General features: G+C 39.0%; 1 protein-coding gene across 1 annotated transcript in view; it reads left to right on the top strand.

The window, feature by feature from the left end:
• GMPS (guanine monophosphate synthase) overlaps positions 1-25,761 on the top strand; it is a 70,273-nt gene extending 44,512 nt beyond the window's left edge. Inside the window, exons 8-16 of the mRNA XM_008008622.3 lie at positions 2,794-2,945; positions 4,375-4,548; positions 7,902-8,007; positions 11,129-11,244; positions 14,078-14,203; positions 19,145-19,260; positions 22,969-23,099; positions 24,400-24,572; positions 25,639-25,761. Coding sequence (XP_008006813.1) covers positions 2,794-2,945; positions 4,375-4,548; positions 7,902-8,007; positions 11,129-11,244; positions 14,078-14,203; positions 19,145-19,260; positions 22,969-23,099; positions 24,400-24,572; positions 25,639-25,740 — 1,196 coding nt within the window. The 3' untranslated portion in view covers positions 25,741-25,761. The remainder of the gene's footprint in view (positions 1-2,793; positions 2,946-4,374; positions 4,549-7,901; positions 8,008-11,128; positions 11,245-14,077; positions 14,204-19,144; positions 19,261-22,968; positions 23,100-24,399; positions 24,573-25,638) is intronic.
• Positions 25,762-26,687: the final 926 nt, after the last annotated feature.

Genomic DNA, 26,687 nt, shown 5'->3' with positions numbered 1-26,687 from the left:
CAGGCTTGGTGGTGGGCGCCTGTGATCCCAGCTACTCGAGAGACTGAGGCAGGAGAATCTCTTAAACCTGAGAGGTGGAGGTTGCAGTGAGCAGAGATCATGCTGCTGCACTCCAGCTTGGGCAACAAGAGCGAAATTCCATCTCAAAAAAAAGAAAAAAAATTATCTTTTCCCACTCTATTTCATGATATTTATATAGCACGAGGCTATCCAAACCCTCCTCAGGTGTGGATATACAGATTATTTTGCAAACAGGAAAGCTTATTGTGGGAGAGGTGAAGATTCTATAGTTACTTTTTTTTTTTTTTTAAAGGGCCACTAATAAATTTCTTAGTCCTTAATAACATTTACTTTTGTAGTTACCTTTTATACTTTTTAAAAACAAGGTGCAATTGATAGTTATAATGAAATGAGGTCAGTAGTTTAATGATACAAGTTATTGTACATATTATTGAATTAATTGGAATTGATACCAAAAGTCTGAATAAAATGAAGACTTGTAGGTAAGCATGATGTGAACATGAATCTATTTCTTTGAAACTTCTCTAAAATAACAGTAAAAGCATAAAACAGTGTAATACCATAAGGACGAGGGATAGAGGAGATGATAACAGACAGATGCTTTCAGTAAAATTTTTAGAAGTAGAAAGCAGATGGGTAGAGGTGGATTTTCTGTGTTTAAGCTAGGGAGGTCTCTCCCAGCATCCTGGGAAGGTCCCCAATGGTATCTTCACATGGTCATATGTTTTTGTGAAATTTGCAAGTAAGATATTTTGATAATTTGTAGTTGTTTATTTTCTTTCAACTCTAACTTGTTCTCTGTTAGGTGGTGCTGGAATGGCCGTGGGCATTTTGAGATCAGGCTAAGGCAAAGATGAGCTGGGGATGTGCTTAGTATGGGTTTAGAGGTATATGTGTGATTTGCAATTATTTCTGTGTATAGTTATGTACTTGGTAGCCATCCCAGTATAACTTAAGATTTTTAATATCTTATTTGTTCTGTTTCTTGAAGGAGGCCTTCAAATTGTAAAACTTGGATCTGTCCCTGGTAACTGACATAGCAGAATGAAGGAATTCACAACCTTGGGGTGGGGTGGGAAGGAAGCCAACAAAAAGCAAGCTGATTTGTGCTGTAGACTTCTGAGGAGGCTCAGGAATTTGAAGCATTGGGTTCTTTTTGGGTCGTTGGTCTCTGGGTTAGCCTAAAATGGATTAAATATCTGAGAAGCAGATCCTTTTCCTTAGCACAGGAGCAAACTGCACTCTCCTTCCCCACCAGAACACTGTGGATATATTCTCTAGAGGGGCTAAACAAGAGAGGTTCTGGACTTGAGCCTACTAATACCAGGCATAGTTGAGGGTGGAGGTAAGACTCTACATTAAGAACAGGATGAATTAAAAGTCTCTATCCTGAATGGCAACTCCCTTTTGCTACCACTTCTTCTGTTCAACTGCCAGAATGCCAATAGGCAGGAGAGTAGATACGTCTTCTCTGGATAGTTGACCAGGTTCAGGAAAGACCTACAAATTCACTGGGTTTTCCACAATGAAATAGCAAGCTGCCTTGTCATCTTACAGTGAAGGCCTCCAGTAGCTAAGTTTTATTAGCAAATAGAGATCTTAGTCAGTTTTTAGTTTCCTGTCGTTAAATAAAAAGCCAAGGATTGTTAAACGTGTGTTCATAAATATCAGTTTTACAAGACACTAGTATGTGATTCCAAACGACTTTGATTCTGTTTAGGAACCAGCGCTTTTGACTCCTTTGGGGCTATGCTTCTTGCTGTGGCGTTTGCTTGTTGCTCTGATGAAGCACTGAACAGAGGGAAAATAATCAGCATAATTTTATTTTTTTTTTGTGGAGTCTTGTTCTGTTGCCCATGCCAGAATGCAGTGGCACGACTTCAGCTCACTGCAACCTCTGCCTCCGAGGTTTAAGCAATTCTCTTGCCTCAGCCTCCGAGTAGCTGGGATTACAGACATGTTCTACTACACCCAGCTAGTTTTTGTGTTTTTAATAGAGATGTGGTTTTGCCATTTTGGCCAGGCTGGTCTCACATTCCTGACCTCAAGTGATCCACCCAACTTGACCTCCCAAAGTGTTGGTATTACAGGCGTGAGCCACCGTGCCAGTCCTAATCAACATAATTTGTGATGTCATGGCCCTAGATCTAAATGCCAGGAGATTCTCACAGAAACAACATTTAATGAGTACCTGTATCTGAATTCTTTTACTCAGGATGTATTGATAGTTCGTTCGTTCGTTCGTTCTTTCTTTCTTTCTTTCTTTCTTTCTTTCTTTCTTTCTTTATATATTTATTTATTTTTTTGAGATGGAGTCTTGCTCTGTCGCCCAGGCTGGATTGCAGTGGCACGATCTCGGCTCACTGCAAGCTCCGCCTCCTGGGTTCACGCCATTCTCCTGCCTCAGCCTCCCCAGTAGCTGGGACTACAGGTGCCCCGCCACCACACCCGGCTAATTTTTTTGTATTTTTAATAGAGATGGGATTTCACCATGTTAGCCAGGATGGTCTCGATCTCCTGAGCTCGTGATCTGCCTGCCTCGGCCTCCCAAAGTGCTGGGATTACAGGTGTGAGCCATCGGGCCTGGCCAGTAATTCTTGAATATTGATAGTTTATTGAAATTTGTAGGCAGATTTAGGGGAGATCAAAGGAACCATGGACTGTTCTTCAGCCTGGAAAAGAAATAAACTTTTCTTTCTGTAGTTTGACTTGTTATTTTTGATTAAAAAAGCATGTTATACCAATTTCAAATGCTTCTCCCCTTTCCTCTAGTGATAAATGCTGCTCATTCTTTCTACAATGGAACAACAACCCTACCAATATCAGATGAAGATAGAACCCCACGGAAAAGAATTAGCAAAACGTTAAATATGACCACAAGTCCTGAAGAGAAAAGAAAAATCATTGGGGATACTTTTGTTAAGGTACCTTTGTTTTTAATATCCTCAACATGTACTGTTTTTGATGTGAATCTTTGTATTTGTTTTTCCTTGTCACTATATCAAATAACCAAATTTGCTAATTTTTTCCTTTTTCTTATGTGGCTGAGAGTTTTACTGTATATTGTCATCATATTGACCAGTAGAAACTGTTTTATGTTTGTTTGTTTGTTTTATGAGACGGAGTCTCAATGTGTCACCAGGCTGGGCTGGAGTGCAGTGGCACAATCTCGGCTCACTGCAACCTCTTCCTCCTGGGTTCAAGTGATGATTCTCCTGCCTCAGCCTCCTGAGTAGCTGGGACTACAGGTGTGCACCATCATGCCCAGCTAATTTTTGTACTTTTAGTAGAGACGGGGTTTCACCATGTTGACCAGGATGGTCTTGATCTCCTGACCTCATGATCCGCCCCCCTCAACCTCCCAAACTTCTGGGATTACAGGTGTGAGCCACCATGCCCAGCCAACTGTTTTATGTTTTAATAAACATGTTTGCTTACATTGCCAGACTGTTATTTTAACTTTTTAAGAATAGATGTCTTCAGCTGATCATAGACTTTAATTCATTGGTTATCTCAATGGCTAATTTCAAGCTCTTGAATGGAATGTTCACATACCTTTGTTTTGTTTTTTGGAGGCGGAGTTTTGCTCTTTGTCACCCAGGCTGGAGTACAATGGAGCGATCTCGGTTCACTGCAACCTCCGCCTCCTGGGTTCAGGCGATTCTCCTGCCTCAGCCTCTGGAGTAGCTGGAATTATAGGCATGCACCACTATGCCCAGCTATTTTTTTTTTTTTTAATTATTATTTTTTTTTGAGATGGAATCTCACTCTGCCTCCGAGGCTGGAGTGCAGTGGCGCAATCTCGGTTCACTGCAAATTTCGCCTCCAGGGTTCAAGCGATTCTCCTGCCTCAGCCTCCTGAGTAGCTGGGATTATAGGCATGTGCCACCACGCCTGGCTAATTTTTATATTTTTAGTAGAGATGGGGTTTCACCATGTTGGTCAGGCTGGTCTCAAACTCCTGACCCCGTGATCCACCTGCCTTGTCGTCCCAAAGTGATGTGATTACAGGTGTGAGCCACCATGCCTGGCTGCTAATTTTGTATATTTAGTAGAGATGGGGTTTCATCATGTTGGCCAGGCTGGTCTCGAACTCCTGGCCTCAAGTGATGCGCTCCACTCAGCCTCCCAAAGTGCTGGGATTACAGGCGTGAGCCACTGTGCTCGGCCTCACGTACCTTTTTGAATCATGTTAAAGGACACGTTCATAAAGGAGTTTATTTTGGGGCTTGGTGGATTTTATTTTCTGGTCAGTGTTTCTAAAGGACTGTAGGAGATTTAGCTGAAAGTATAAACTTTTGCTTTAAAAAAAGTTTTTCTCTTACAAGGCTGTTTTACTCCTGTTGATTATAGATTGCCAATGAAGTAATTGGGGAAATGAACTTGAAACCAGAGGAGGTTTTCCTTGCCCAAGGTACTTTACGGCCTGATCTAATTGAAAGTGCATCCCTTGTTGCAAGTGGCAAAGCTGAACTCATCAAAACCCATCACAATGACACAGAGCTCATCAGAAAGTTGAGAGAGGAGGTAAAAGTTTATGAGAACTTTTTCATACAGTAGACATGGAAGGTCTCCCTTTCTTCCCTCCTCTTCCCTCCTTTTATTTACAGAGTTGCACAGCCATCACCACATCTAATTTTAGAACATTTTCATTACCCTAAAAAGGAACCTTATACCCATTAGCAGTCACTCCTTGTTCTACCTGTTGTCATTGTCATCCTCCCCCCACTCCCCAGCTCTTCCTTTCCTCCTTTCTTGCCAGCCCTAGGCAATTACCAACCAATAATTTATTTCTGTCTCTATAGATTTGCTTATTTTGGACATTTTATATACATGGAATTGTACAATATGTGGTCTTTTTTTTTTTTTTTTGAGACGGAGTCTCGCCCTGTCACCCGGGCTGGAGTGCAGTGGCGCGATCTGGGCTCACTGCAAGCTCTGCCTCCTGGTTGCATGCCATTCTCCTGCCTCAGCCTCCCGAGTAGCTGGGACTATAGGCACCCGCCACCACGCCCGGCTAATTTTTTTGTATTTTTAGTACAGGCGAGGTTTCACTGTGTTAGTCATGATGGTCTCGATCTCCTGACCTCATGATCTGCCCGCCTCGGCCTCCCAAAGTGCTGGAATTACAGGCGTGACCCACTGCGCCCAGCCAATATGTGGTCTTTTATGACTAGCTTCTTTTACTTACCGTAATGTTTTCAAGGTTCATCCATGTTGCTGAATGTATCAGAACTTTATTCCTATTTATTGCCAGATAATATTCCATCTTATGGGTATAATGCATTGTATTTATCCATTGATCAGTTGATAGGCTTTTGGGTTATTTCCACTTTTTGGCTGTTGTAAATAATGCTGCTATGAATACTGGTCATAAGTTTTTGTGGATATGTGTTTTTATTTCTTTTGGTATATGCCTGGGAGTAGAATTGTTAGGTCTTAAGGTTTAACATTTTGATTAATTGCCAAACTATTATTTGAAATGACGATACAATTTTACATTCCCACTAGAAACGTATGAGATTCAAATTTTTCCACATTCTCACCAAGACTTGTTATCTCTTTTCTTATCGTAAAAAACACAAAATCACATAACATAAAGTTTACCATCTTAACCCTGTTTTGTGTTTTTTTTTTAAAGACAGAGTCTCACTCTATTGCCCAGGCTGGAGAGCAGTCATGTGACCTTGGCTCACAGCAACCTCTGCCTCCTGGTTCAAGCAGTTGTCCTGCCTCAGCCTCCCAAGTAGCTGGGATTACAGGCGTGTGCCACCAGGCCTGGCTAATTTTGTATTTTTAGTAGAGATGGGGTTTCACTATGTTGGCTAGGCTGGTCTTGAACTCCTGGCCTCAGGTGATCCACCCGCCTCTGCCTCCCAAAGTACTGGGATTACAGGTGCGAGCCACTGCGTCCAGCCTCATCTTAACTATTTTAAAATATAAGGTTCAGTAGTGTTAGGTGTATTCACATTGTTGTAAAACAGATCTTCAGAACTTTTCATCTTGCAAAACAAACTCTATACCATTAAAAAACAACTCTCCCTTTTTTCTGGCCCCCACCCTCTGGTAACCACCATTCTGCTTTCTGTTTCTATGTTTCACTACTTTAAATACCTCATATAGGTGAAATCATACAGTATTGCCTTTTTGTGACTTGCTTATTTCACTTAGCATAATGTCCTTAAGGTTCATTCATGTTGTAGCATGTGACAGAATTTCCTTCTTTTTTAAGACTGAATAATGGGCCAGGCGCAGTGGCTCATGCCTAGTGCTTTGGGAGGCTGAGGCGGGTGGATCAGCTGAGGTCAGGAGTTCGAGACCAGCTGGTCAACACAGTGAAACCCTGTCTTTACTAAGAATACAAAAATTAGCCAGGCGTGGTGGTGGGCATCTGTAATGCCAGCTACTTGGGAGGCTGAGGCAGGAGAATTGCTTGAACCCTGGAGGCGGAGGTTGCAATGAGCCAAGATTGCCATTGCACTCTAGCCTGGGCATTAAGAGTGAAACTCCTCTCAAAAACAAAAAACAGACTGAGTAATATACTACTATAGGTATATACCACGTTTTGCTTATCCATTTTTGTTTATCTTTTGGATATATGCCCAGAATTGGGATTGTTGGATCATATAGTAGTTCTGTTTTTAATTTTTTTGAGGAACCTGTTGTCCATAGCAATTGCACCATTTTACAATCCAACCAAAAGTACATAAGGACTCCAGTTTTTCCAAATGCTTACAATTTGTTATTTTCTATTTTTTTATGGATGTGTTATCTGACTTTAAAAAATTTTAGTCATCTGGCCCAGCACAGTGGCTCGTATCTGTGATCCCAGCACTTTGGGAGGCCAAGGCAGATGGATCACTTGAAGCCAGGAATTCGAGACCAGTCTGGCCAACATGGTGAAACCCTGTCTCTACTAAAAATACAAAAAAATTAGCCAGGTTTGGTGGTGCATGCCTGTAGTTCCAGCTACTCTGGAGGCTGAGGCAGGAGAATTGCTTAAACCTGGGAGGCAGAGGTTGCAGTGAGCCGAGATTGTGCCACTGCACTCCCACCTGAGCAACGGAGTGAGACTCCGTCTTAAAAAAAAGTAAATAAAAATGTTAGTCATCCTAGTGTATATGAAGTGGTGTTTTGATTTGCATTTCCCTAATAGCTCATGATGTTGAGCATTTTTGCATGTTCTTGCTTATTGGCCATTTGTGTATCTTGGAGAAATGTCTATTCATATCCTTTGTTCCCTTTTTTTAAAAAAAAATTATTTTAAGTTCAAGGGTATAAGTGTAGTTACATAGGTAACTGTAACTTGTTACATAGGTAAACTTGTGTCATAGGGGTTTGTTATACAGATTATTTCATCACCCAGGTATTAAGCCTAGTACCCATTAGCTTTGCTTATTTTTTAATTGACTTATTGATCTTTTTATTATTGAGTTGTAAATGTTCTTTATATATTCTGGTTACAAATCTTTTATCAGATATATGATTTGCAAATGTTTTCTCTAGTTCTGTGAGTTGTCTTTTCATTTTCTTAGTGATAATATTTGGAGAATTTTAATTTTGGAACACTAGTATATTTTCTAATTGCTTTGTGTTCTAATGAGAACTAGATCAGAGATGATGGATTGGTTTACCCTGATTTACTTACATTTAAAAAGTTTATGTTTAAAATGTGCTTCAAAGAGAAATAATAGCACTAAAATATTCATCTAATTCCTTATAGGCATTTAGAAATAAATACTTTAAAAGATGCATTTTTAATAATAATCTGTTAGTGTTAAGAGAAATGGTAACAGGAAAAGCCAATAATTTATTACCCTTTGTTTGTCATGTCATCTTGGTTACTAATTTGTATTGGTTGGCTTCTTTCCTCCCTGTAGGGAAAAGTAATAGAACCTCTGAAAGATTTTCATAAAGATGAAGTGAGAATTTTGGGCAGAGAACTTGGACTTCCAGAAGAGTTAGTTTCCAGGCATCCATTTCCAGGTAAAAATTAGAATTGAATTTTGTTTGATTCATCTTTTTCTTTTTTTTTTTTTTTTGAGACGGAGTCTCGCTCTGTCACCCAGGCTGGAGTGCAGTGGCGCGATCTCGGCTCACTGCAAGCTCCACCTCCTGGGTTCGCACCATTCTCCTGCCTCAGCCTCCCGAGTAGCTAGAACTACAGGTGCCCACCACCATGCCCGGCTAATTTTTTTTTGTATTTTAGTAGAGACGGGGTTTCACCGTGTTAGCCAGGATGGTCTCAATCTCCTGACCTCGTGATCTGCCCACCTCGGCCTCCCAGAGTGCTGGGATTACAGGCGTGAGCCACTGCGCCCGGCCTGATTCATCTTTAGACCTTCATGTTGAAGAAAAATCAATTCATACAATTCTGAAATAATCTGTCATCTCAGGGAATATGTAACATGAGAGAAAGGAAAGGATGGTTAGGGAATAATTGAAATCTTTTGAGTATCTACTGTATTTACTTCATTTTATTAAATACTCATTTTCCATTGTCTTTGCATTTCAGTGTTACATTATCCTTGGGAGTTTGGCATCTGATGTTGCCATCAGATGAGAAAACCAAGACATCAAGATATTTTAATAACATTGCCACACAGTCCTAGTAGTAGAGCTAGGATTTGTTATATTCTTTGTACCATACCATAGTCTTTTCCATGGAAGATGTGAGGATTTAAACTTAGCTCTTTAAAATCCTTGTCCTATGTCTGACTTGTTTGAATGGATGAACCACTTCTTCTTGGCACAATGTAACTAATTCCTGAACAAATAATACTCCATTTGCTGTCATATAGAAAAAAATTAGAGGTGATACTTGTTTAAAGTTAGGACTGCAGGTCTTAACCTGTTTTTGTTACTATTTCTTGAGAGGTTGGGCAAGTCTGTACCTCAGGTTCTAGCTCACTGTAGTAGTGATTAGGGGATGATTTGGGAGATGACCTAATCGAATTGAAAAACAGAATAATAGCCAACATTTCTTGAGTACTCTGTATGTGCTAGGCACTCTGCTAAATACTTTTATTGTCTTATTTAATCTTCACAATGGAAACTAGTATTATCCTGTTTTATAGATGAAGAAACTTAGGGAAAGCAACTAATTTGCCAAAAGTTATGCAGATTGAAAGGAGTGGAGCCAGAATTATATCCCCAATGATTTTTAGCTCTGAGTTTATACTCTTAGTGATCATATTGGCTCCATAAACAGCTTTACAGATGTGTAACCTATGTGGTGATTAGCACTTGTTCTCAAATCTAGTAATCAGATTGAGATCTTTAGTCCCTAACCTGCATGCTGGCAAAGAATGGTCTGTGGACTGGCGTGTGGCTCATGCCTGTACCCCTGAGTCTACTAAAAATACAAAAGTTAGCCAGGTGTGGTGGCAGGCACCTGTAATTCCAGCTACTCGGGAGACTAAGGCAGGAGAATCGCTTGAACCCAGGAGGCGGAGGTTGCTGTGAGCTGAGATTATACCACGGCACTCCAACCTGGGCAACAGAGCACGACTCCATCTTGAAAAAAAAAAAAAGAATGATCTGTGAATGTAATGGAGGGAAGCCAAGTGTTCTATGTCCTTGGTCATTATTTCATCTAGACTCACTTGATGTTTTAAAAATCTACTTTGTATGTTGAGTTGTCTGTTATGTAAGATTTCATTAGCAAAAATTGTTTTGCTACTTTAAAAACTATCTTAAATATGCTGTTTATTCTAAAGGTAAAAAATGGACTAGGAAATTAATGGACATAGCTGAGGTTTTGCCTACAACTAGGCATCTCAAGTGATGCCTCTTCTGTTGTAGTAAAGCAGCAGAATCCAGTTTTTCATACGTCTATACACACCTTGTGTTTTTACGAACTTTTAAGTATTTGGTAAAATGGAGGTCGGGTGCAGTGACTCATGCCTGTAATTCCAGTACTTCAGGAAGCCTAGGCAGGCGGATCACTTGAGGTCAGGAGTTCCAGAACAGCCTGGCCAATGCAGTGAAACCCAGTCTCTACTAAAAATACAAGAAATTAGCTGGGCATGGTGGTGCATGCCTGTACTAGGTACTACTGGTGGCTGCTAGGGGAGGGTAAGGCAGGAGAATCTCTTGAACTCGGCAGGTGGAAGTTGCAGTGAGCTCAAATCTTGCCACTGCCCTTCAGTCTGGGTGATAGAATGAGAGTCTGTCAAAATAAAATAGAAATACCAGTTCACATTTTTTGGTATTAAAAACTCACATTATTTATTTGATTATGTATATATTTTAACAGTATAATACCATTCCTAAAATCAGATTGATAGTCGAAGCTGGATGATGAGTAAGGTGGTTAATTATACTGTTCTGTTTATGTATATGTTGGAAAATTCCCTTATTAAAAACTTTGAATAGATTGGCACCTATGTTATAAACTAAAAATATTAACTGGATAATTTTGTGATACTTAATACATGGACTGTAAAAATAGGATAGGCCAAGTGCAGTCAGTGGCTCACGCCTATAATTCCAGCATTTCCAGAAGCTGAGCTTCTGGAGTTCTAGACCAGTCTGAACAGCATAGTGAAACCCCTGCCTTTACTGAAAAAATTAGCCAGGCACGGCTGTGTGTGCTTGTAATCCAGCTATTTAGGAGGCTGAGGTGGGAGGACTGCTCGAGCTCAGGAATTTGACGCTGCAGTGAGCAATAATTGCACCACTGCACTCCAGCCTTGGTGACAGAGCAAGACTCTATCTCTTAAAAAGAGAGACAGGAATGATAGGGAGAGAATTAAACATGTCGTCTTATTTGAGCCTCACAATGGAAACTATGATAGTATTATCCTGTTTTATAGATGAAGAAACTTAGGGACAGAGACTAACATGCCGAAAAGTTATGCAGACTAAAAAGTGTACATAACTTAAATGTTGCGGCATTCTAAATGTTACAACATTTTTAGAATGTTGAAGCATTCTAAAGAATGCTGAGTTGAATGGGAAACTAATAGCTACACTTGGATACTTATGATGGCAGATGGATTTTAATTTTGGAAACGTTTTATATTTTGAAAATAGTGGCATTTTTATATTAGATTTTTATATTGGAGATATAACATTAATGTTAAATACTTACTCTTACCTTTAGGTCCTGGCCTGGCAATCAGAGTTATATGTGCTGAAGAACCTTATATTTGTAAGGACTTTCCTGAAACCAACAATATTTTGAAAATAGTAGCTGATTTTTCTGCAAGTGTTAAAAAGGTAATATTTGATACAGCTGATCATTACAAGAAATTGAATGGATTCTTACTATATACCAGCATTTATAATGAATTTTTTAGGGTTTTATTATTTGAAAATTTGGAGCAATGTAACCTTTGAAATGACTGTGGAGAAAGTATTCCACGGATATTCTTATATATACATTTTTCCTTCCAGCGAAACAAGACTGGATATCCTGAGTCTCTAAAAATGTCAGATAAAGTATTTTAAAGCACTGTCTTATGTGTATTGCAAGAAAGTAAGGGAAATCCTTTGAATCAGGAATTTATTGGGAGCATCATTTCAAGAAACCAAAGCTGTCTGCTCCTCTGAGGACAGCTTCAAATCCTGTGTGGTCTAGGATTTGGGTTTTAACAATTTCATTTATGTACAGGTGTCTGAGTATAAGACTGGATCCAAGAAGGGCCAGAGATTGGATCAGATATCTTCACACTATGCAACACTTTAGCTCCAAATTGAAGATGAATGGAAAAGTTCCCCAGTCTACTTTATTCTACAGATGTGGGGTTTTAATTTATGTAATGTGCGTGGTCTGAAAATTGCAACGTAAGAATTTTAAAGTGGATCTTGGTTGGTAGTGCTTATGGGAGTTAGGCAAGGAGCAATACAGATTCTCTTTAGATTATCTTCACCTAGGTCCCAAAGGATTCTCATAGATAGAATTCCAACAAATACGAGGTTATAATAAAAAATATAAATCACATATAGAAGTATGGCACCATGAATGAGAAGGGAAAAAACTGTCAGAACAAGACCCTCAGTACTTTACTGGAATTAACAAGCAATATGTAAAGTAAATAGAAATATGCTGTTGATAATAAGAATAATGTATAAGAGACTACTAAAAATAACTGGGCAGATTTGAAAATAAGTTCTGGGAATGAAAATAGTAACTGAAAAACAGCTTAAAGACAGAATTAATGAACTAAAAGAAAGTTGTTTAGAGATTGTCCAGAAATTAGTACAAATCATCATAAAGAAAATATAGGTACAGAAGGTTAAGATAGAAGGATAAGGCAAGTGCTAACATATGTCCAGAACGAAATAATAGACAAAAATGTATTAATTCCTCCACACTGGTAAAAGACATGATGGCTCAGATTCAGGAAACGTAACACATCTTAAGCAGAATGAAGGGAAATAATTTGACACCTAGTAAGCATATCTTAAAGAAATTAAAGACTGCCAAAGACAGAGCAGCTGCAGAGAACAGATCAATTACCTACCCAGGAAATTATACTGAAACAGTAAAGGTAAGACTTCAAAATGCTAAGAGAAAATAATTAACTGTAGTGAACAGCTGAACTGTCTTTTAAAAACAAGGGCAAAATAAAGTTATTTTGAGATTAAATAGAATTTACTACTAATAGTCCCTTGCTTTTGAAGTATACTATTCTTGATGTATAGCCCTAGAATTTAATTGGTCTGAGATGGGACCTGAGCATCCCAAGTAATTTGTGCAGTTAGGGTTGAGAACTTTTTTTGTTTTGTTTTGTTTTTTTGAGATGGAGTTTTGCTCTTGTTGCCCAGGCTAGAGTGCAATAGCACGATCTCGGCTCGCTGCAACCTCCATCTCCCAGGTTCAAGCCATTCTCCTGCCTCAGCCTCCCGAGTAGCTGGGATTACAGGCATGTGCCATCTCGCCTGGCTACTTTTGTATTTTCAGTAGAGATGGGGTTTCTCCATGTTGGTCAGGCTGGTCTCGATCCACCCGCCTCGGCCTCCCAAAGTGCTGGGATTACGGGCGTGAGCCACTGCGCCCGGCTGAGAAACATTGTTTTAAAGAACTGACTTCAGGAGAAACAGCAGGATACCAGGAGAAAGTCGTGAGTACAAGAAGGAATGCTAAGCAAAGAAAATGGTAAATGAGTAAAACTGAAACAAACATGGACTATATAAAATGATAAAAATAATTATAAAATTGGGAGTAGAGGTAAAAATGATACCTACTTGTTCTTGTTTATTAGAAAATATGTAACAATGTTTAGCGGAAGTAACATGTAAGCCACAAAGAGATTGATTTGAGCTAAGGAATTCAAAGATGCCTGTATTATTTGCCAGAAGGACAGAAGATTGATTATCTTTTAAGTATCCTTGTTAACACTTAAGGGCAACTACTGCAAGAATAGAAATAGAGGATTTAACTTCAAAATTGGTAAAGAGGAAATAAATGAGCTGGGAGAAATCACTAGTTCAAAAGACAACAAAAACGAGTAAGAGTAAAAAGTGGGATAAATAGATAATTACAGAATAAGATTGTAGAATGAAATTCAACTATATTGATAACTCATTAAAAGGACTAATATCCCTAGTTAAAACATAGACTGTCAAACTAAATTGAAAACTAAAATCTGTTTAGTATAGAATAGTAGATATGAAAAGTATAGTCTGTTCATAACAGACATTACTAATACCTAGGGATAGGAGGAGTGAAAATTAAAGAATGGAAAAACATATACCAGGTAAATAAAGAAATGGGTAGAGCTATATTAATTTCAAACAGAACTGACTTTATGGCAAAAAGCATTAGAGATAATATTTGACTCAGATAAGGTGCATCACTTGTTGGTGACAGGGTACTAAAGCCTAAATGTATGTAAACATAATCTGCATTTCTTATCCTAAGACTTCTTCATAGTCCTAGCCCTCAGCTGTGAATTTCTGGCATAGTGCATAGCACACACAACTCAAGGAGATACCAAATACAATCCCCTGCTAAAAACCAGTAAAATACATAAGATAGTAGTAGATAATAAAAGAGTGAATACCTTATTTCTTAAAACTGAAAAAATGCCTCTTTGGTTTTTCTCAGCCACATACCCTATTACAGAGAGTCAAAGCCTGCACAACAGAAGAGGATCAGGAGAAGCTGATGCAAATTACCAGTCTGCATTCACTGAATGCCTTCTTGCTGCCAATTAAAACTGTAGGTGTGCAGGTGAGTTGTGTGAATTCATTCGCCAGTGATACACTTTTTTTTTTTCTTGAGACGGCCAGGCTGGAGTGCAGTGGCATGATCTCAGCTCATTGCAACCTCCGTCTCCTGGGTTCAAGCACTCTTTCTACTAATATTGAAATAAGGATTACTTAGAAAAATGAAATATGTAAGTATATATACCAAGTTTAGAGAAATAAGAAGGTAATTTTTTATAGAATGTTTAGGGAGTGAATAGTTACAGGAACTAAATAGGTTGAGATTTTGTAGTTTTGGAACATCTATGAACTCTAACCAAAGGCAAATATTGAAAGCAGCTCTTTCCTATAGGGTTGGCATGCTTATTTCTGCCATGTAGGGCAGGGATCAAGAGGTCATTTATCCTTCTAGATGTGAAATACACTGTGACTTTAGAAGTCTTTAACTGCAGGAAGGCCTCCAGATGTAAGTTACACTATTTAGGTGTTGTTCTCAGCTTGTGTATTCCCTGTGCTAGGGAACATGTTCTGCTGATGTTTTTTGTGTTTATTCTGCCTTTCTAGTTGTAAAAGAACATGAGAATAATACAGTTCTCAATTATAAAATGCTACTTGCAAAATGACTAATAACGTAATTTCAGACAAAACTTACTTTATGGCAAAAAGCATTAGAGATAATATTTGACTCAGATAAGGTGCATCACTTGCTGGTGACAGGGTACTAAAGCCTGAATGTATGTAAATATAATCTGCATTTCTTTTTTTTTTTTTTTTCTTTTTCTTTGAGACAGAGTCTAGCTCTGTCACCCAGGCTGGAGTGCAGTGGCCGGATCTCAGCTCACTGCAAGCTCCGCCTTCTGGGTTCACGGCATTCTCCGGCCTCAGCCTCCCGAGTAGTTGGGACTACAGGCTCCCGCCACCTCGCCTGGCTAGATTTTTTTTGTATTTTTAGTAGAGATGGGGTTTTACCATGTTAGCCAGGATGGTCTTGTTCTCCTGACCTCGTGATCTGCCCGTCTCAGCCTCCCAAAGTGCTGGGATTACAGGCTTGAGCCACCGCGCCCGGCCAATCTGCATTTCTTATCCTAAGACTTCTTCATAGTCCTAGCCCTCAGCTGTGAATTTCTGGCATAGTGCATAGCACACACAACTCAAGGAGATACCAAATACAATCACCTGCTAAAAACCAGTAAAATACATAAGATAGTATGTTAATTTCTCCTCTTTTTCTGGAGACAGGGTCTTGCCCTGTCTCCCAGGCTGGAGTGTAGTGATGTGATCATGGTGTACTATAGCCCTGAATTCCTGGGCTCAAGCGACCCTCCTATCTCAGCTTCCCAAGTAGCTGGGACTACAGGCATGCACCATCATGCCTGGCTAATTTTTAAATTTTTTTATGGAGATAGGGTCTCACTGCATTGCTCAGGCTGGCTTTGAAATTCTGGCCTCAAGTGATCCTTCACTTTGTCCTCCCAAAGTGTTAGGATTGGAAGTGTGAGCCACTGTGCCCGGCCTTTATATGATCCTTAAATGAGTTTTTGGGGAACAAAAGTGTGGGAGGGTAGGGAAGAGGAAGGTTATTTTATTTCAAGTGTGTGGTTAAATGGAAACTAGAAGAGGTGTCACTAGTTCAACTCAAAAATGGTATAAGTGCCAGTTATTGGGTTAATGTGTTTATAATGTGCTCTTACAGTAAAACTATGTGTAGAAAGAAGTTCTACTGTTTTGGAGATTATTCATCTAAAACCTAATAAGTATTTTTTCTAAATATATGAATCTGTCAGTTTAAATTCCTCTTTGCTCTGAATTCATGCATTTCTGCTTGTAAATAAAACAAGATAAAAAGTGGTTGTTGCCAGGTGCAGTGGCTCATGCCTGTAATCCCAGCACTTTGGGAGACCGAGTTGAGCGGATCACCTGAGGTCGGGAATTCAAGACCAACCTGACCAACATGCAGAAACCCCATCTCTACTAAAAATACAAAATAAGCCGGGTGTGGTGGCGCATGCCTGTAATCCCAGCTGCTCGGGAGGCTGAGGCAGGAGAATTGCTTGAACCCAGGAGGCGGAAGTTGCAGTGGGCCAAGATCGTGCCATTGCACTCCAGCCTGGGCAACAACAGCAAAACTCCGCCTTAGAAAAAATTGATTGTTATTTTTAAAGTAAACTAAAATATTTTATTTCATGAAAGTGATAGAGCCTGTAAGCTGCTTATGTTGTTTTAAAATCACTATTGAAATAACCTTACTTGGAGTTATTGATGTTTTCTTTCAGTGGTTTATGGATTATCTCATTCACATACAAATTTATTTTGAAATTTGCAATGATACTTACAGGCAGTATTACCCTAATATATAAAAATAGAATTGTGGACAGGTTATTTAATTCTTAAAAGTTTCTCAGTTTTAAGTAGATTTGTTACAGAGAACTTCCACGTCTGTATACTAACTCATGCTACACAGGGAGTTGAGTTGAAATAGTTCCCTACTCTTCTTTTTAGAGAAATGTTACAAAAAATAGATATTTGAGGTAATTTGATGAATAAGTGATTTCTTTTTTGAAAATGAAACTTATTCAGGCTCCACTACTATTCCCACCAAAATAAAATTTTCTTTTTTTTTTTTTTTTTTTTTTGAGACAGAGTCTCGCTCTGTCGCCCGGGCTGGACTGCAGTGGCCGGGTCTCAGCTCACTGCAAGCTCCGCCTCCCGGGTTTACGCCATTCTCCTGCCTCAGCCTCCGGAGTAGCTGGGACTACAGGCGCCCGCCACCTCGCCCGGCTAGTTTTTTGTATTTTTAGTAGAGACGGGGTTTCACCGTGTTAGCCAGGATGGTCTTGATCTCCTGACCTCGTGATCCGCCCGTCTCGGCCTCCCAAAGTGCTGGGATTACAGGCTTGAGCCACCGCGCCCGGCCTAATTTTCTTTTGTTATTGGATAACTGACTTTCGTCTCTTACCCTTTGAAGCTTAGACCCTTGCAAGCCCAGATAAAAATGATGGTTCATGGTTAGTATAAGAACGCATTTTATTTTCTAAATACCAAAGTAAACCATATTTGTAAAAAATCAAAAATACATTAAAAAAATTCTTTTTATTTCTACTCTCCAGTTAAGTTTTGTATGTGTCTTTCCAGAAACACTTTGAAAAGAAAATAGGGGATTTGGGGTACACATTGTCAACTTTTCTTTTAACTGAGCATCATGAACTTACCTTTCTGTGCCTTTCCAAGTAGATTGTTCTTAACTGTTCCCTCATATTCTATGCGTACCATCATTTATTTAACTATTCTTCTAACCAGTGGGCATTTAAACTGTTCTCAGTTTTTTATTATATAGGCATCCCATCAGTTATCCATGTGTAGGATCATTTTCTGTGTTAAATGTACATTTTACACTTTTTTTTTTTTGAGATGGAGTCTTGCTCTGTTGCCCAGGCTGGAGTGCAGTGGCATGATCTCAGCTCACTGCAACCTCCACCTCCCAGGTTCAAGCGATTCTCCTGTCTAAGCCTCCTGAGTAGCTGGAGTTACAGGCACACGCCGCCATGCCTGGATAATTTTTTGTATTTTAGTAGAGACGGGGTTTCAATATGTTTCCTAGGCTGGTCTCAAATTCCTGAGCTCAGGCAATCCACCCGCCTTGGCCTCCCAAAGTGCTAGGATTACAGGCATGAGCCACCGCGCCCGGCCCATTTTACACTTTTATAGATGCTATCACATTAGCGTTCACATACGTTGAATTTTCGCGTTCTTAGTACCTGCCACTCTGGGCATTAGGTACTTCTCTAATCTGTTACTTTTTAAAATGCTTTTCATAAAAAAAGCAAATTACTTGGATTGAACAGGACACAGGAAAAGAGAATAAATTATAATCAGTTTTATTTACTTATTTTAAAATTAGCTTTTAAGCTGATACTTAAACACATTGATTAGTAAATGTTTATGAATCGTTTTTGTCTCCCACTTAAGAATTCTTTATCCACTCAAAAACATGGGCAGATGTTGTTTGCCAAATTACAATTTTTCATGATTTTATTTATTTATTTTTGAAATGGGGTCTTACTCTGTTGCCCAGGCTAGAGTACAGTGGTATGATCACTGCTCACTATAGCCTCGACCTCCTTGGGCTCAGGTGATCCTCCCACCTCAGCTTCCTGAGTAGCGGGAACTACAGGTACATGCCACCACACTGCCCAGCTAATTTTTGTATATTTTGTAGAGACAGGGTGTTGCCATGTTGTCCAGGCTGGTCTCAAACTTCTGGGCTCCACTGACCCACCCACCTCGCCCTCCCAAAGTGCTAGAATTATAGGTGTGAGCTTCTGTACCTGGCCTTGTCTGCCAAATTAACCACAGTTAGCAGGTAATGGGAATGTTGAATAAATTCTTTTTTTTTTGAGACAGAGTTTCACTCTGTCACCCAGCCTGGAGTGCAGTGACGTGATCTCTCAACTCACTGCAACCTCTGCCTCCCAGGATCAAGCGATTATCCTGCCTCAGCCTCCCAAGTGGCTGGGACTACAGGTTCATGCCACCATGCCCAGCTAATTTTTATATTTTTAGTAGAGAGGGGGTTTCATCATGTTGACCAGGCTGGTCTTGAACTCCTGACCTCAGGTGATCTGCCCACCTCGGCCTCCCAAAGTGCTGGGATTACAGGCATGAGCCACCATGCTCAGCCTAAATTCTTGATGTTACCATGATACCTTATGTATGTCTTAACTGATTCAGGTAGGATTTAATATGGGATTTTAATTTGGAATTTATTCATACCATTAAAGAAGCATCTAGTATATACTTTCATTCAGATTTCAAAAAAACTATTAATAGTGTCACCATGCATAAGATATTTTTCAATGCATCTTTTCTTTTTAAAAAAAACAGCGTTGTCAAGTTAAACCGAGTTTAAGTTTAAAGTCAAGTTAAACTTTTGACTGTTAAAAATTATTGATTATCTTTTTATTTTCAGGGTGACTGTCGTTCCTACAGTTACGTGTGTGGAATCTCCAGTAAAGATGAACCTGACTGGGAATCACTTATTTTTCTGGCTAGGCTTATACCTCGCATGTGTCACAACGTTAACAGGTGTGTTTCACAGGAGCTAGGGTGGGAGCATGTGTAATGGAAGGATGTGCTTCTTAAGGGCTTTCCATTAATGAAAGACCAAAAGGCTCAAATGTAGATATAGGTAGGTCATGTAGATAAGAGTAAATGGCTGTGTTTGCAATTCAAATATGCACATAGGTCGCAGTTAAGTAGATATGTAATATTATCTTGTGTTTTGACTATCACAATGTAATCATCTGTTAAAAATTATTTAAAGGAGAAAGATTTTTTATTTTAGTGTAAAATATTAAAGGCAGCTGTAAAATATATCTTCTAAATTAGTGGCTTATATTAGCTATTGGTTTTATAGTGACATGTTTTATTCCAGAAGGATTGAAAAAATGTATGTCCAGGTTACAGAATTACAAATAAAGTAACACACACACACACACCCCCACACCTACAAAACAACCAACCACCCACCCCACAGAGAAAAATGGAGACTTGGTTAATTTAGTAGTAACCCCAAGGAAAAAAATCGAAGAAATGGGCATGTGCCAGATAGCATTAAAATAGTTACATTTAAATATATAATTTACATTTTAGGTTAATTTCCCTTTAATTTGCATATTAATTTCTTACATTGGATATATCAACAGCTGATTTATAATCTATTTCTAATACTCAATTTCATCGTACCATATATAGTTTTAAAATTCACTTATTTTGTACTAGATTGCTAATTAAATTTTCTTATTTCACAGTTATTCTCTCTCTTCAGTTTTCTTCATGGGTGTTAGGCAGTTAACAACCAAAAAGAATTACTTGAGATTTCATTTTGCTCAAATTGCTGCAGAAATCAGAAGCTTACCTTTTAATGTTAACCTAGCAGAGTCTGTATAGTTAGAGATAAGGAGTTACAGGGAAGCCGTGTTTTTACCGATGGTAATATGCTCATTCAAAAGCTTACTCAAATGAACTGAAGACCCCCAAATACAGAAGCATCTTTCATATGCTGAAAAATAGAATTATTAATATCTTCAATAATGGGGGCCAGGCATGGTGGATCACTTGAGCTTAGGAGTTTGAGAATAGCCTGGACAACATGGTGAAACTCCATCTCTACAAAAAATACAAAAATTAGACAGGCATGGTGGTGTGTGCCTGTAGTCCCAGCTACTTGGGAGTCTGAGGTGGGAGGATCGCGTGAGCCTGGGAGGTTGCCTTGAGCCAAAATCGTGCCACTGCAATCCAGCCTGGGCAACAGAGTGAAACCCTTTCTCAAAAACAAAACAAAACAAACAAAAAAACTTCAATAATGATAAATTTTTAATTGCCTATTTTGAGTGGACATAATTGTCTTGGTTAGAACAGTGGCTCATAATTTGCCTTCTGTAGAATGCTATATAAACTTTATATATCACAAAGAAAATTTCCCTAAGTTGAACTGCACACTTTTACTGTATAATTAGTGTATTTCTTCATTCACAGCATTCTTACAGTTTTATCTCCTTTTCTTTTTCTTTTGCCGAAGGGCACACATCCTTGTTTAAACTTTATGTTTATATTCCAGTTTCTCTCTCTTTTCCCTATTTGTCTCTTCTTCCTTCCTCCCTTCTCAAAAAAGAAAAAAATAAAAAGCCTAACAATCAGCAAACAAAAAACTAGATTTTCCCAGCAAGCTCTTAAAAGAATCTTGGTGAACTTGGCCCAGCACGGTGGCTCACGCCTGTGATCCCAGCACTTTGGGAGGCCAAGGTGGGAGGATCACGAGGTCAGGAAATCGAGACCATCCTGACTAACACAGCGAAACCCCGTCTCTACTAAAAATAAAAAAAAAATTAACTGGGCGTGGTGGCGGGCACCTGTAGTCCCAGCTACTCGGGAGGCTGAGGCAGGAGAATGGCGTGAACCCAGGAGGCAGAGCTTGCAGTGAGCCGAGATCGCACTACTGCACTCCAGCCTGGGCGACAGAGCGAGACTCCGTCTCAAAAAAAAAGAGAATCTTGGTGAACTTTAGATTTCTTTGCCGGGGTCTTTTTGGGGAATTGGAGTTTTAAAATATTCTTCCATATTTGCCAGTTTTTTTCCTAATTTGGATGAGGGAATCTTTGTACAGGGAGGGACTGTTCCAGTTTTACTGTCATATATAGTGTAGGTAAATACCTGTGCCAGTACACTCTAGTGATTTTGTATGTAAGAAGTGAGAAGGTGAAAAAAGCAGGTTCATGGCATTCTCTTAACTTTCTCCTCTAAAGATCTTTTATGAGCTTTAGGAACTATATTGTTTAGAAAAAGTATAACTTACTGTCTATGCATGGGATAAAAACCTTGCTTCTGTTGTAGTATGTTTGGAAGGAGACAATAAAGTCGGTGGTGGTGTCAGTGGTTTTGTGCTAATATGGTTCTCTTTTGTGTACTTTACCTAAGTACATATTAAGAAAAAAAGAAAAAACATTAAACTTTACCATGATAGTTGCCAGGGAGTTTTATTTTCTTTGCTAAAATCATGACTGATGAAAAGTGACAGTTGTCTACTGGCTGGAGTAGGGAGAACTAGCTAAGTGGCACTCATATCTCTACCCTGGTTCCCTCTTGTTTTCTGGGTCAAGATTGTGAAACAGATCCCTTCAAACCAATGGCCAGCTACACTTCAAGTTGTTAAAATTGTCTGATTCTGATTTCCTCAAGTTATGTTCCAAACTGTACTCTCATTGACTGTCATTAACATGAAGATATTTGTGGTGTATCTTCATGTCTTTCAAACAGACATTTATGTAAAACAGTAATGAATTTTTTTTGGAAGGAAGTAGTAGGATACTAAGTCCTATTTCAATGGCCCTTTTAATGAAGTGCAAATGAGAATCTCTCTAGGATCATTGTTTCTCAAGTAGAGAAAAAAAGATGAGTTTACTAATTTTGGGAAATTCACTGTAGTTTTCTCTTGGAGATTTCCAGTGCATGTTAGCATAGTATATTAATAGTTTCTGAAGTCTTGTCATAAAGACACCTATTTTTAAATTTTAACTATGTATATTAGTTTCCTAGGACTACCCATAACAAATTACCACAAACTGGGAGGCTTAAAACAACAGACATTTATTCTCTCACAGTTTAGGAGGCCAGAAGTCTGAATTCAGTGTTGGCAAGGTCATATTCTCTCTGAAGACTCTAGTGGAGGATCCTTCCTCGCTTCTTCCTACTATCGGATGGTTGCTAACAATGCTTGGCTTGTGGCAGCATAATCCAGTCAGTCTTTGTGTTCACATGATCCTCATTCCCCTATGTGTGTCTGTGTATCCAAATTTTCCGGTACTTGAAAGGATATCAGTCATTGGATTAGAGCCTATCCTAATCCAGTATTACTTCATTTTAACTTGATTACATTTGCAGAGACCCTTTTTCTCCCCAGAGATTCTGGGTGGACATGAAGTTTTGGGGATACTCTTTGACCCAGTACGTTAAGTGAAAAGAGAGTCGTAATAATCACTTATATCTTTGCACATTCTGAGATACAGAATGTTCCAGAGAACACACTTTGAGGAAAGCACATAGAACACAGACCTTCCTATAATCTTACATGTTGTCCTATCCATTTGAGGAGTTGAAGTGGGCAGGAGAAGGGCCTAAAACTAAGTGGGAAATGGAAAGAATGTTACTGTTCTAAGTGCCTTGCTTCTCATACTGAAATGTAATTTCTACATTTAAAATGTAATTGCTCTATTATTTTTACCTCTTTGTTTCCAGAGTTGTTTATATATTTGGCCCACCAGTTAAAGAACCTCCTACAGATGTTACTCCCACTTTCTTGACAACAGGGGTGCTCAGTACTTTACGCCAAGCAGATTTTGAGGCCCATAACATTCTCAGGGAGTCTGGTAAGTTGCTCATGTTTTTGATCACTACCCTCTGAAACTAGTTTTTGGAAGCTTGACATTAAGAGTAGGAGGATGTAGCTTTTGCTTTTTAGATGCTTTTGTTTTTATTATTTAAATCTTTGAATGTTCTATGATGTTGCTTCTTTTTTTTTTTTTTTTTTGAGACAGAGTCTGTCTTGCTGTGTCACCTAGGCTGAAGTGCAGTGGCACAATCTTGGTTCACTTCAGCCTCCGCCTCCTGTTACAAGTGATTCTCCTGCCTCAGTCTCCTGAGTAACTGGGATTACAGGCGCCCACTGCCACGCCTGGCTATTTTTTTGTAGTTTTAGTAGAGATGGGGTTTTTGCCGTTTTGGCCAGGCTGATCTCGAACTCCTGACCTCAGGTGATAAGGTCAGGAGTCAGGTGAGCCCAGCCTTGGCCTCCCAGAGTGTTGGGATTACAGGTGTGAGCCACCGCACCTAGCCTATAATGTTGCTTCTAAATAAAATATATTCACCTTTGTGGCAATTTGTGGGTATGCACAGAGCAGCAGACAATTTGAATTTCCAGACTTAGATGTTCCCAGCTGAGTTTGAACAAGGTGACACTGTGCCTTCTTGTTCCAGCTCTCATAATGTGAACAAGTCTTTTTCATGGTCTCCTTGATGAAATATCTTTTGCATTTTTATGCTTTTTGTTTGTGATTTTGCTGTTTAAAATGGATCTCAAGTATAGTATTGAAGTGCTGTCTGGGTTCCTAAGCACAGGAATGCTGTGATGTACCTTACAGAGAAAATCTGTGTGTTAGATAAACTTCATTCAGGCATGAGTTAAAGAGCTGTTGATTTTGAGTTCAGTATGAATGAATCTATAATAAATATTAAATACAGTGTCTTAAATCAGAAGCATACATAAAACAAGGTTATATATTAATCAGTTGATGAAAATATTGCAACCAGAGGCTTGCAGGGACCTAACCCTCCATATCCCCTGGGAGAAATGGTTCAATATTCACTAATTCATTGTTTGCAGTGTAGAATATAACTATACTGCAAATTATAATAGAGAATAATGAGAATGGACTCTTTCTCTCTATAGCACATCAGTGAAACATCACTGATGTGATCAAATTCTGTTTTTTGCATTTGTGGTTGAGTCCAATTAAAATGCTCTGCGAGTAGCTAGAATCAATGCATGATGACAGTCTTAACTATGCTGTGTGTGTCTATGTGATTTCAGATATTGTCTGGGAGGATTTAATTAAACTGAGAGTGCTTTTCTGTGGTGCGGTGATTGGTTCTACATGTACCTTTCTCTAGGGTATGCTGGGAAAATCAGCCAGATGCCGGTGATTTTGACACCATTACATTTTGATCGGGACCCACTTCAAAAGCAGCCTTCATGCCAGAGATCTGTGGTTATTCGAACCTTTATTACTAGTGACTTCATGACTGGTATACCTGCAACACCTGGCAATGAGATCCCTGTAGAGGTAATTTATATATTTTTTTCTAATGCATGTTCTCAGTACCTCTTACATTTTATAATACAGTGAATGGAATAGGCTATGCCAGTGCTGTATTTCTGATGTTGGTTTTCTGTTCATAAGATAGGCCTTTTTTTTTTTTTTTTAAATTTTCACATATTTGATTAATACACTGGGGCAGAAAAAGGCCTTAAGTTATAAATGCTCTCCAAATGTCTGATTACTATATAAACAGTAATCAATTATAATAATTTTATCTAATCCTGCCAGTTTCTACTTTACAAATAGTATTCCCCAAATAAAGAAGAAAACTCTAGGAGTGAAGAAGAGTTTGTTAGAAATAAGGATGCAATTTAATAGCTTTATGGCCAGGCACCCAAGAATTGCCTAAATATTCTCCCTACTACCAATTCCAACTCAATTTTTGATCCTTCTTTGTTTTCACCAGAACATTCCAAAGGAGCTACTTGCATAATAGCAAGTGAAAATCAAAGTGAGACTCTCACAGTTGGGCCGCTGCCTCCAGTGCACTAACATGAGGCTGTGGTTGTAGCTAGGTAGATGGGTTGGGGAATGTGGCTTAGTTAGTTTTCTCTTAGACTCAAATTTGCCAAATTTGACAAGTGAGCAGGCTATCCTCTCTTCCTGTATACTTGATAATGATTAATGGCCCTTAGAGTTGTATGTTTAAGCTGCAGATAATTTGCAGAGCATTGGCTGACACACACAAAACCACATGCCTGGATGCCACAGCAATGTCAAATCACTGTATGTTCTTAAGCATTTGTTGTGGCTCAGTCACAAACACAAATTGCAGACTAGCACCTGTTTGTGGATCACACTTTGAGTAGTACTGAGTTTAAGTCACTAATATTTTAAATCTTAATAACTTAAACCTATCCCTGCAGAGGGGAATAGGTTCATTCTATAAGATTAATCGGAAACCATCCCATATACATGGAGGACAATAGTGAAAATAGTCAACTTTTAATTTTAAATTAGAAATGTAAGCCCTCTAGGACTGCTGGACATGCAGTGGATGCTGACTTTTCTCTGTAATTTTTTTTAATAGGTGGTATTAAAGATGGTCACTGAGATTAAGAAGATTCCTGGTATTTCTCGAATTATGTATGACTTAACATCAAAGCCCCCAGGAACTACTGAGTGGGAGTAATAAACTTCTTGTTCTATTAAAGTACCGTGTGCAGTTTAAATTGATTAGAAATCATTCCCATTATTGACATGCAGTACTGTGAAAAGAGTTACTGGAGCAGCTACATCACATCTGAGTTCTCCACAGCAAAAATCTGCGGCTTAAGAGCTGAGTTGGGGATAACCAAAAGGGACTAAAGAGTTTGTACGGGTAAATAATCAAGGCACCATTGCCTACACTCAGACAGATTGATACTGCTTTTGCCTTTGCCTCACTTATTCTTTATGTATAAATTCACTGTTGCTATTGATGTCTCTGTGAAGATGTATGAAGGTGGGTGAGTTTGGGGGTAGTTATGGGCTTCTGTCTCTTTGCCAGTTTCTAAGAACTGTTAGAAACACCCATTATTTACCAGTGTTACGTACTATGTATATATACTTTTTGGAGAATCAGTTTTCTTGTAAGTAATCTTATTTCTCCAAAGGGTGAAAAAGAGATGAACATATCAGATAAAGGTATAGGTGGGCTATTCCAGCCACTTTTGAAGGACACTGAGGGTATAAAATGTAAGCTACCATAAAATGGAAAAGCACCAGGAATTTATTGATGTACTTTTGAATTTTATTTCACAGCCTTGGGAGGAAGAAACTGTGAGTGGTCTCAGATGTCTATGAATGATCTTAAAATGTTTTCAAACCATGGTCCACATAGATGCCATGTTATTCAATGTCAGCTTGTTCATTAGTAAGGAGCTTTATCCTCCTAGTCTTATATTACCAGCCCCCCACAGCCTTGCATAGAATGTTTCTGTTATCTCCCTGGAAGAAACTGGCTCAGTGACATTTCTGGTGTAGTGCAGATAGAGGTCAAGAGGAACATTTTCATCTCTTCTTTTGCTGGTCCGAGAAACAGCTCTGAGATCACAGAAGCCATGATGCATACCTACAGCTTACAAATGGGAGAGCAAA

The sequence above is a fragment of the Chlorocebus sabaeus genome, chromosome 15 (genome assembly GCF_047675955.1).
Source record: "Chlorocebus sabaeus isolate Y175 chromosome 15, mChlSab1.0.hap1, whole genome shotgun sequence".
Taxonomy (NCBI): domain Eukaryota; kingdom Metazoa; phylum Chordata; class Mammalia; order Primates; family Cercopithecidae; genus Chlorocebus; species Chlorocebus sabaeus.
The sequence above is the reverse complement of the archived record's forward strand: the minus strand, read 5'-3'. Positions and strand labels throughout refer to the sequence as shown.